Source organism: Nansenia antarctica (assembly GCF_963989245.1).
Source record: "Nansenia antarctica genome assembly, chromosome: 7".
Lineage (NCBI taxonomy): Eukaryota > Metazoa > Chordata > Actinopteri > Argentiniformes > Microstomatidae > Nansenia > Nansenia antarctica.
This window is the reverse complement of record NC_137677.1, coordinates 57141886-57153986: the sequence shown is the minus strand read 5'-3', so window position 1 is coordinate 57153986 and position 12101 is coordinate 57141886. Positions and strand designations below refer to the sequence as shown.

The following is a 12101-nucleotide window of genomic DNA, read 5'->3' as shown; positions in this document are numbered from 1 at the left end:
ACGTAGGCATTTCTTGTTCAAAATATCTCTGGAGAATACTTCTTTTGGAAACAAAGATATTTCCCCCACTGAACTGTTTGGACAGACAATCAGTGTGGTCATAATCGTTCCAAGTGTGTTGTTTTAGACAGTTTTGACGGTTTGTTCAATCATCAACGTCAAAATCTTTTTATTTCAGTGAACTTGTTTGTACGGCGAACAAAAATAGTTTTGTGTTGGAAAAAGGGATGCTTTTCTTTCCAGGGAGAAGAGGGAGAGAGAGAGAGAGAGAGAAAGAGAGTGAGAGAGTGAGAGAGAGAGAGAAAAAAGACTTAAAGACGCTAAGCTTACAGTATAATTGGTAAAGGTTAATATCCCCACTGTTGCTCCTCTGCTCACTCCGTGCATTAGTTCGGTTTTACTGGCACATTGTTTCTTGACAAGCAATCAAATGTTAAATAAATAGTGCCAAGAGCTATTTCCTGGATACTTTGGGGACTATTTTTAGTATTACCAAAAAAGGCAAATACCAAAGGACATAAGCCCAGAGGCAGCCCCTCTCCCAGGACATCCACAAGAGAATAACTCCCTCCCTAAAGTTCACTTATCAGACACTGGCTAGTTTATACTGCTTCTCCATATACTGCCCTGTCCTGGGAAGAAGTGCTGCTCTTCTCTGCGAGAGACAAATGCACTCAGCAATGTATACAATGCAGCCTTTGCAGTGGATTGTGTATTGAATTGGCTTCTGACTCTCAGTCTATGAATGTGTTTTGTATATATCTTCCACAGTATTTCCTCCATCGGCTCGCTCACAAATGGCATTGGTGTTTCCAAGTCCTGGTAAATGAGCCGTACAAATGCAATCTTAATCGATCCTTTGATTAATCAATACAATCCTACAGTAGTACAGATAATGCTGTACAGATAACATTAACAAGATTCCTCCTTAATTGGTACCAGCACAATCGGGGTGTTCACGTTGGAGCTCAGTATGCATGTAAATGCTTCCTGCTGCTATAGCTCATATCAGATTTATGGGAATTCTGTCTTTTGGGCACATTTCCATACAATTCTCAGTATTGTTGGTTTCTGCCGGTGGTGGGATTCATAATCAAGTCAGATCAAGGTGTTCCATGACCTCAATGATTGCATTTACGGTACTGTATGTTTCACATACATTTGCTGTACGGTAATTCAAATGTGATTCACACATACATACACACTTTGATCTATCACTTACCACCTATTGACAGGCAGGCCTACTCTCTCAGATGTGATTCATAATATCATCTTGTGCTTCTCTTCCAGGTGAGGCCAGAATAAAGAAACCTAACACAAAGACTCCTCCCAAACAGGGTAAGACTTCCCCTCTCCCTCTGCTAAATGCATACTCTGAGCTGCCTCTTCCAGAACACACAGGTTACAGTAGGTGTACATTTTTTTTTTTTTAAGTGTTTGTCACAACAACAGTACAAAAGTAAAGCTGCTACTGTTGGGTCTTGTTCGGTCGGCACTAAACTGAGGAAATATTGGAGTGAAACAGTGCAAGCAAGTTCTCAAAAAAATTGCTATGTTGTGCCCAATTGAACACGGCCCTAGTGTGTCCACGGCAACCCTTCTTTAACCTGTAATAAAGAGATCCATGGACTGGCCCTGGTAGCGTTGGTCGTCCAAGGCGACAGTAGGCCTTAATGTGCCTGCTTTGGCAGTGGTTTAGTCTGCCTGTAATAGCAGCCAGAGACCCCCCCCCCTCCCTGCCCTATCCTCACCACGGCTCTGTAAACCAACCTGCCCTTTAAGAACAAGAGCCAGGGCCACGAGGGCAGCCGATCCCAGCAGCTGTTGCAGTTGTGCTTTTGCCTCGCTCCGGAGAGCTTTACGGGCGTTAAAGATGTGATGATGATGGGCTGGGCCGGGAACGTTCAGGCGCACTGCCAAGCCCATCTCAGCCCCCCTAGATTACCACCAGGCACAAGTGGGCAGGGGATCCACATGGGGGTAGCGTTAGGTCTGGGTCTTAAATGGTGGGTTTAGGTGGAAAGGGAAAGAGATATACAGTGTCATTTGGATTAAGTGGTGTGTTGTGATATGACGTGTTGATGGCTGGTGTGGTGGTCGTACAGCCATGCCCCCTCAGATCGTCCAGTTCCCTGACGACATGAAGATCCTGGCGGGGGAGAAGGTGGATCTGCTGTGTAAGTTCGGAGGAGCCCCACCCGTCAACTGCGTCTGGCTCAAGTTCCGGAAGCCAGTAAGGACCAGACCCACCCCATATTGTCTATACACTTTTAGACATTTTAGCAGACACTGTAATTCAGACCGTCAAACAAGTTGATTCATATATTTCACATACCATCCATATATTCAGCTTGTTTTATAATGCGTTCTTGTGTTCTACCTAGAATATTCTGTAGAAATATCAACCCTCTTAAGGATGTCGTTTTGTTATCATCGGGCCCCTCATCACTGTTCCAGTGACCAAATGTCCCTTTCCATGACCCTAACTGCTCTGATGCTGACATCTTCTATCTTCTTCTGTCCAGATCCAGGATGTTGCAGGTGATATAACCATTGAAACCACTGAGTCAACCAGTAAACTGACCATCGCTGACAGCCAGCAGGAGCACTGTGGCTGCTACACCATCGAGCTGAGGAACAACTACGGCTTGAGACAGGCTGCTCTCAACCTCACCATCGTTGGTAGGTCCTCCTCACAATACCAAAAACTACCTCTCCAGGGAATGGAACGAGGGACGTGGCGTGTTGACTGTTAGCAGGGATCTGTCAGGCGTTGGCCTGGTCCCATGTCTGTATCTGCTTCAGTAAATTCCTGTTCTAACTGTATCATGGTCTGGCGAAACGCAACGTGACTAAGGCACATACAACTCTTGAGACTAGACTAGACGGTTTTGGCTCTCTACCTAATATCCGGAACACCCATTCAAATGTGGGAAATGTTTTTTCCAGTGAGTGTGGAATAATCTTTTTATAGCATCGCCATTAATTAAAAATGTGTAGCAGAGCTACAAAAGCTTAAAAGCTCTGCTGACTGAGCCAGGCTCTTTGATGCGTCTTCTGGTGTAGTAGCAGCGGTAGCTTTGGGGAATGTGGTAGAGGAGGTAAGCGCAGGAGGCCAGCCCTAGCTCCAGCCACAGCTCTGGATCCTAACACTAACACTCGCAGGCCTTCGAGTGCAGGGTTCCTCCAATGGCCTTTTAAGGCTGTGCTTTTCTCTCCAGCTGTTGGTTTTAATACGAGGCCCTTTGCCATTGCTTGTCAGAGTGGAGAGTATCCAGCCTGACTCAGGGAATAACGCAGCAAGCCAGCCGGGGCCAGACCCAGAGAGTTATAGAGCCGCGGCTCCACACCATAAACGCAACCGTTTATAAAACGGCTAGCGTTTATGTGCCCAGGAACTGTTAATAGCACACACACACACACACACACACACACACACACACACACACACACACACACACACACACACACACACACACTCACACACACAGAGAGGCAACAAAGAGCTTGTTAGAAACATGCACACCTCTTCGACGCTTGTTAATGTGTATTATCCAGCAGTTAGCTTATGACCTTGGACTGCAGCTACGCAGACTAAGAGCTTTGATTTTGGATTATAAAATGTAATTTGTCCATGTAAATTCAGTGACATTGAATGTGTCACTCCCCTACAGTATGCCAAACTTGTTGATGTCAAGCTGAGCGCTTTGTGGATTGATTGGTGTGGTTGTTTTTACTAGGGGAGCAGTGTGGATTAACAAGGGGCAGCTCGTTACGGCTTGGGTAACATGGTATCCTCCCTCCGCAAAGCGGGGAGAATCAACTGTACTATACCCTCTCAGTACAGTCTGCGTTGTGTCGTCTGACACCCACAGTAAATAAAACTCATCTGACAGCGCCGTGGAGCCTCGCTGTCTCACCGCTCAGCTCTCAGGTTCTCGTTTACCATCCCTTTAATGGGGGGAACATCCCTTTAACAAAGTCAAATTGGTCCATATGGAGTCTCGTATGGCGAGACTGCTTTTGGACTAATGGAGTTGGTTCAAAAGGTAACTTCCAAAGATGCTTCACTCCTACCCCAGCTGTGCTTTTGGTGCATAGCGGATACTGTTCTGACATTTGTGAATGTACTTCCTGGAAAATGTTTATCATTTGCTTACGATCTATCTCAGGTGGCTTAATATCAAGCTAATTTATCAGATGGCTGAACTGTGAGACCTTCCAAACCTTCCCCACTCACACCTGTTCAGCGGGAGAAAGCTCTTGTATACTTTGTTTCACAATAGTAGTGGTGGGGTAGTGGTGGTCTAGTGGATAGTGAGTTGGACTTGTGATCGGAAGGTTGTGAGTTCAAATCCCGCCTGAAACCACACCACTACTAGTGTGCCCTTGAGTAAGGCACTTAGTCCTCAGTTACTCCAGGGGGAATGTCCCTGTAATTCATAATTGTTAGTCGCTTTGGATTAAAAGCGTCTGCTAAATGGCAAAATTAATTAAATTAACAATATGTAAACTGCGTGTATGTGTATTACAGACAAACCCGATCCCCCTGCTCGCGTCCCGGCCGCCTCGGACATCCGCAAGTCCACCCTCACACTGTCATGGTACGGCCCGACCTACGACGGAGGGAGCGCTGTCCAGTCCTACAACCTGGAGATGTGGAACTCTGTGGATAAGGAGTGGAAGGACCTGGCCTCCTGTAACAGCACCTCCTACAACGTCCAGAACCTGCTGTCTGATGAGAGGGAGTACAAGTTCCGGGTCAGAGCCGTCAACATCTACGGCATCGGGGAGCCCAGTGCTGAATCAGCATCTGTCACAATGGCCCTGGAGGATGAAGCGGGTGAGCTCCCCCTAGTGGCACTTACTACTCATTGCTGCTTATTAGTTGACAGTGGTGGTCACACTTTTCATCAATGTTCATATTACTGTGCAATTACTATTACAAGTACAGTGAAAGTATTATGAACGCCGTACTGATTGTTGTGTCGATTTTAGCGTTACATTTGGCTCACGTTTTCTCTGCACGTTGATCAAAATGATGTTTATTTTATCATTCTCTGTGCACTTGTATGTCGCTTTGGTTATAAGCGTCTGCTAAATATTAAAAAATGTAATGTAAATGTAATCGTTCTGTCTAACAGAAAACCAGGAAGAGGAGGCGGAGGAAGACGAGGGTACGTTTGGATTGTTGTTGACCTCAAAGTAATCCAAGTGTAGTTGTAATAGTTTCCTTTAAAAGAAGTATTCTTCTGTCTAGATACAGAGAAGGAGCCTGACTACAGAGATGTGAGCGTTAGACTAGACGTTAAAGTCAAAGATCTGTACGATGTGGAGGAAAGACTCGGAACGTGAGTACCTAGAAAAGCTCTATACAAATAAAAATGCACTATTCTTTTTCATAGTATTATATCAATATCAAAATATGAATCAGGAACAAACTGATTTATTTGAAGTAAGGCATCTATCTACATTGACATACAGTACTTTCTTTAGTTCTGTATATTACATGCATCTTATCCATGTTGTTGTTGTTGTTGTTGTTGTTGTTGTTGTTGTTGTTGTTGTCCATTGTGTCAAAACTGTCATTGTCTGTGTTTTCAGAGGGAAGTTTGGACAAGTATTTAAACTTGTGGAGAAGGCAACAAAAAAGGTCTGGGCCGGGAAGTTCATCAAAGCTTACTCTGTGAAAGAGAAAGATAATGTAAAACAAGAAATCGCCATCATGAACCTACTCCATCACCCCAAACTTGTCCAGTGCATAGATGCATTTGAAGGCAAGTCGGATATCGTCATGGTTTTGGAAATGTGAGTATCGTATGTTTATTTTCATTTACGGAGGATGTCAGAAGTAACCAACTGGAAGTTGTTTTGTGGTTGTTTTCCATTTCTTAAAATTGGGATTTTTAGACTATTCTGTGACCAGACAGATCACTAAGATGGAAACAGAAATGTAGATGTGGTGGTGCTTGGTAAATGCAGACGTGGTGGTGCTTGGAAAAAGCGCACTGGCCAAGTATTTGAGGCATGTAAACACAGCCATTTCCTTTCTTCTTTTTATAGTGTTATCAAAATGGTAGTTGGACAGAACATTTGAGTCACTTAACCTTCTCGTTCAGTTCTTACTGCTCATTCTGAATGACATTTCTTTTAAGCTGCCAATGCTGAAAAGCTATATTGTAGGTCGTCCAACATGGTAAGCATGTTACAAACACTTAATAAGGCTGAGGGTTGTTTCTTTTGACGCTGTGGTTAGCATGGATGCCTTGATATCAGCACATTCCTTGTTCAAATACCACAAAAGAAGAATGTACCCCAAATATTTGCGTCAATAATGATCTCCATATTGGTGTGTGATGTGTCCCGCAGGATATCTGGCGGAGAGCTGTTTGAGCGTATCATCGATGAAGACTTTGAGCTGACAGAGAGAGAGGTCATCAAGTACATGCTGCAGATTGTGGACGGGGTCCATTTCATCCACAAGCAGGGCATCGTACACCTGGACCTGAAGCCTGAGAACATCATGTGTGTCAACAAGACCAGCGGCAAGATCAAACTCATCGACTTCGGCCTCGCCCGCCGACTAGGTAAAATGCAGGGACTATTTTCAGACGAAGACAATACTGCATTCTTTTTTAAAGTCTAAGTTTAACCCATACACAAATATAAATACATATAAAATTATTTGTTGGGGTGTAAATAAAATCATAGAGCAGTTTTTTGTTAAACAAACAAACCACAAACTTTCTCTCCTGTGCTCACAGACTCTACTGGAACACTTAAAGTTCTGTTTGGAACACCTGAGTTTGTGGCCCCAGAAGTGATCAACTATGAAGCAATCAGTTACCCAACAGATATGTGGAGTATAGGAGTCATCTGCTATATCCTGTGAGTATAAAACTAGCTTTGTGATGGAAAATGCTAAGTATGTGACAGGCGAGGCTCCAACACAAGTGTCTACCATAAGGCCAAGAGGACATCCTCAAGGTCCAAGGGCCAGGTGACACAAGGTCCGAGGGCCAGGTGACCCACCAGGTGACACCATGTCTAGATGTCTCAGACAGGTCTACCTCATCGCAAGAGCGTGATTCCAAATCACCTCAGCTACACCTAGCTTTTCAAATGTGCATTTGACAATGACAGATGTGTGTTGTTGTTTCTTATCTGAGATATCAGTTTTTTTTGTGGGGCACTCTTATATGTTTCTTTATTAGATAGAGACAGTGCAGAGAGACAGGAAAGCAAGAAGGAGAGGGCAAGTCACCTGGGCATGAGCCAGATTTAAACCCCATGCTGACATGGGCATACATATGCACTGTAGGCCACGGTGCTAGACCACTGGACCACCCCAGTGATGTTTAAAGAGAGCTCCTGTTTGCTACAATGTGCACTTAATCTCAGACCTACTTTAAGAGAGGAGCTTTCAACAGCAGATACTTTCCACAGAGATACAGATAGACAGATAGACAGACAGACAGACAGACAGACAGATAGCCATTACAGACTTCCTTCTGTGACTGTACATGGCTATGGAGACAAACAGAACAGAGAGATCTTTTCCAGTTCCCCACAGTGAGCTTCAAACCCCTGTGAGGTCTTTTTGGTCGACACAGATTTATGACCCTGACACTGCTTACATAACTTCCAGACATCAGACCCTCTGATCTCCACTTGAACTCTCGGTACAGAGAGTCTACGTTTCAGCCATCCACTACAGTACATGAGTCCTAGCTGAACATGTAAGGAGGGGAAAAAGCCAAGAGGGGGAAAATACTTAATGGAAAGTTGGAAACACTTGTGTGCGTGTGCCAAGTGAGACCTTTCATGGATGTGATCAATGCTACCAACACTGATGAAAAGGAACTGTTTACAGTCTGCATCATTTCAAATTGAGCAATTATTTAGGGTGAGATTTGGGTGCTTTTTTTAATGCAGATTAGATGTTCTCTAAATGGGTACTGTTTGCCCTCTTTGGTGTAAACCTTTGGAAGTTCAACCATCACTACAGAGTTTGAACACGGGTCCCCTACGTAGCATAAGATTGTATTAACCCACTGAGCTAAGGCCTAGGTTTGTCTCTCTCCTCAGGGTCAGTGGACTGTCCCCGTTCATGGGAGACAACGACAATGAGACACTGTCCAACGTGACCTCAGCCACCTGGGACTTCGAAGACGAGGCCTTCGACGTGATCTCAGACATTGCCAAAGACTTCATCACCATGCTGTTGAAGAAGGACATGAAGTAAGCAGTGTGCTGCTCTCTATGATGAAGCGTTATACAGACCTCCGGTTTAACATGACTGTATTGTACTGTAGCTGTTGTAGAATGTCTTTCATCAGTATTTGCAGATGTGCCGGGTTTAGATTGTCGAAGTATCAGATATATCTTATTTACAGCCACAATGAAAACTAATGCTTTCCTTGTGCTCCACTTTAACCTTCATCTCAGTCCAAATCTATGTCTGATATGTTGGAATAGAGTTTGAATGCAGTCTTTGTGTCTATGGTTTCCACGCTCATATGGTTGTGTGTGTAATCTTAGGGCCCGGCTCACATGTGATATGTGCTATGAACACCCATGGCTTAAACAAGACACAAAGAACATGGAGGCCAAGAAGCTTTCAAAGGAGAGAATGAAGAAATACATCCTGAGAAGGAAATGGCAGGTAAGGCAGTACAGATGATACCGCTTGTTTAAGAGGCCATCAATCTTAAACAGTGGATTTTATTCAGCAATACAGATTAGTTTAAAGGATACACATACAGTATATACCTGTTTAGTTTTAAGTGATTGTGAATGCATCTTACGGTAGATGTTACAGTGTTGCACTAAGCTAAATCATACAGATTCCTCTAGAGGCTACTAAAACAACTTACTGTTGACTTGCCTTCTCGACTCTCAAGCTTCCGAGGTAGTTCCAGTTCAGTCCCTGCTGCTCAGTGCTGCTCATCTGACTGCTTACATGTTAATGTTAATCTCTCATTGTACAACACAAGTCACCATGTAGGTGCCATTAGAATTTTATGAGCAGGACAACAAACTGCAAACTCCACTTTATTAAAAATAGAGCACTCTATTTTAGAGCACTCTATTTTTTAGGTCAAATTACCGTTGTACTGATACTGAAAGCTATCAACAAGGCTTTAGGGTTCATAGCTACTGTAAGGTTTATATTATTTTCTATTCTATTTGACTGTTGGCATTCTTTCGGGAACGTTGGTTTGTGCTTACTTTGTTCCTAACTAACAGGACATCTCTAGTTGAAACAAATATCCCCATTAGTTTATAAGATAGGAGCCATTTATAAGACTTACATTTCTGGAGAATGTATCCACTACAAGTTCCTCTGTTTGTACCGCTGAAAATTTTAATGACGGTGTAATTTATCTAATGACAGAAAACAGGACACGCCGTGCGGGCCATCGGAAGACTGTCGTCCATGGCGATGTTGGCTGGCGTCAGCGCCAAGAAGGGCTCTCCTACTGAAGGTGGCATGGCAACAGAGTTTTTTATCTCCTCATGAACAGTTTCAATATTTTAGTTAGAATGTTCGGCAGTGGGGGTGGGTGGCACTCAGCCAGGTGTTTGTTTTATTAATGACACCGTGTTGGCCGGCTTTTTGCTCCTGTTCAAATCTAAAGGAGGGCTATGCACATTTTATAAGTGTTGGGGCGGGGGGGGGGGGGGGGGGTAAATTCAACAATACGTTCAACTTAAGGCCAACATTTTAGTCATTTGTATCCATTGCCCTTTGTGCAGAGGACAACCAGTTCCTGGAGTGTCTGGAGTATGAGGAGAAGACCCACGTCAAGCCCAGCTTCAGCTCTGTCATAAAAGACGTGGAGGTGGTCGAAGGGAGCGCAGCCAGATTTGACTGCAAGATTGAGGGTAATGTCTCTTCACCTCATTACTACATACATGTATGACTTATTATGAATATGAATATGAATACATATAGCATACTGTATGTATGTTATACTGTATATAATGTCTCCGTGACATAGCATTAGCTTTGCTGTCAATGGCTCTGCAGCCTGTAGATGTAGGTCAGCAAACCAAGAAGATGAGGGTGGTTAAACCAAGATTAAGTACATCAATGTAATCTGTTTAATCCCATTTATATATTCTAATACCACCCACATCCTATGAATGGACAAGGAGACAGATAGGTAAACAAGCGGCCCGTGGTTTATGCTCCTCCTATAGGGTACCCCGATCCAGAGGTTGTATGGTACAAAGACGACCTGCCAATCAAGGAGACACGCCACTTCCAGATCGACTACGACGAGGAGGGGAACTGCAGCCTGGTCATCTCTGAAGTGAACGGCGACGACGACGCCAAATACACCGTCAAGGCTGTTAACAACCTCGGAGAAGCCACGTGTACGGCCGAACTCCTGGTGGAGGTGATGGCGGGAGAGGAAGAGGAAGAGGAGGAGGAGGAGGAGGAGGAGGAGGAAGAAGAGGAATGAACGGTACAAGATGAAGAGATGATATCCCTTTTGTGGCCTTTTGCTCTTTTTCATAGCTGCTTTGGTAAGACACTCGTCTGCTCTGTTTGAAGTCAGAAATGGTGAAAAACAGGCTCGGATGACCTTTTTTGGCTACGTTTGTGCACTTTCTTTCTTTTTTACTTACTTTTATCAGTTATAGGAGATATCAGATGTTGATATTTATAACATTACATTGACATTAACCACATTCCAGCTGTTGTGTTTTAACCATTTATTTAAAGGCTTTAGATTTTCCTCCAGTTATCAACAACGTTTTTTCTTTCCTCAACCAAACAAACCAAAACAAAGTCACAGGTGTGTTTGTGTGTGATCAGCATTATGGTATATTGAAATTACCAGGGCCTTCGCTCTTTTTAAGAATGGGTTTTATTTTTAGAGTTATTTAAGCACAGAGTAATTTTATCATTAAGAGCATCCGTTTTGAGATCTTCCTGCAAGCACTTGTCCACCATATTACCATGTTGCAATACTAAACAGACCAGTGAAAACTATCACAACTAGATTGTTTTGTTTTGTATGTAGATTATATTTCTTTAATTTTTATAAATGTATCAGTTTGACCAACTGCAGATTACATGTAATGAGAACACTACAAGTGTAGTTAACTCACCGTTACTAAATAAATTTTTATCACAGAATGATGATGGTTGTGCTTTGTGATTGGAAAGAGTTTCTGAATATGTTATTCTGATTAAGATTAACAGTGCGATTACACTAGCCACATTCAATCCCAAAAAATTGCATTTGTGTAGTAAATAATCTGAATTCTCATTTGATTTGTCTCTTGGTGGAAACAGTAACAAATAACACTTTGTAGAGTATCCAATATTGAATCCATGATGATGACTGAGTTGATTCTCCCAAACATTCTAGTGCAGTGCAGTGTATTGCACTTTTTGACCACTAGATGGCCCCTTTGTCCTCTGGTAGAGGATTACAACCTCCTCACTGAAACCTATTTGCCAGCTTCTCATGGTAGCTTGAGGTAACAAACTTAGTATTTATCCACAATGCTAAATTGGTCTAAATACTGCAATATCCCTTACTACTTCATCTCTACTCGAATTGATTTTATATATTTATCACACATTATAAAGTCTATGTGTGGTGTGACCCTGATGAGACTCCCTATATGGGGCAAGTAAACTCTCGCACTGATCACCAGATATTAAATGGGGCTTTAAACTTGACAATGTTCTCTCTGTTCCTCTCCTCTTCCCTCTCACAAGCGCTGCACTCCCAGTCTTAAGAACACTACTTCCTTTGGCTGCTTTGTGGACACATTTAGCAACATCTGTGAAATGGTGTCCCTGTGAGATTGCAGACACAGAGATTTGATTGTGCTCTTTTTATTTTTGGCATCTCTTTGGCATTTTTACATTTCCTTGTGGTGCACTCTGGGACCCTCTGAGGACTGGCTCTCTTGGTCGGGGTTTGTGTAGCGCTCTCAGTGCTGTGCAGCTGTGGGGGTACGTATCTCCTCTTCAACCACCATATTCCCCCATTCTTCCCAGTGGAGTAGGCCCCAAAGAGCATGGACATTTCTATCGCTCTTTGTGTTTCAAAACACATACACTAATATTTGGC

The 12101-nt window shown here is 43.3% G+C and overlaps 1 protein-coding gene across 1 annotated transcript in view; it reads left to right on the top strand.

The window, feature by feature from the left end:
- mylka (myosin, light chain kinase a) overlaps positions 1-10472 on the top strand; it is a gene marked incomplete at both ends in the record, with an annotated part of 47397 nt that extends 36925 nt beyond the window's left edge. The window contains 13 exons of the mRNA XM_080537155.1: positions 1291-1338; positions 2106-2233; positions 2526-2682; positions 4535-4843; positions 5261-5351; positions 5605-5808; positions 6370-6587; positions 6765-6888; positions 8089-8241; positions 8542-8665; positions 9398-9488; positions 9760-9888; positions 10207-10472. Coding sequence (XP_080393281.1) covers positions 1291-1338; positions 2106-2233; positions 2526-2682; positions 4535-4843; positions 5261-5351; positions 5605-5808; positions 6370-6587; positions 6765-6888; positions 8089-8241; positions 8542-8665; positions 9398-9488; positions 9760-9888; positions 10207-10472 — 2042 coding nt within the window. The remainder of the gene's footprint in view (positions 1-1290; positions 1339-2105; positions 2234-2525; positions 2683-4534; positions 4844-5260; positions 5352-5604; positions 5809-6369; positions 6588-6764; positions 6889-8088; positions 8242-8541; positions 8666-9397; positions 9489-9759; positions 9889-10206) is intronic.
- Between the last annotated feature and the right edge of the window lie 1629 nt (positions 10473-12101).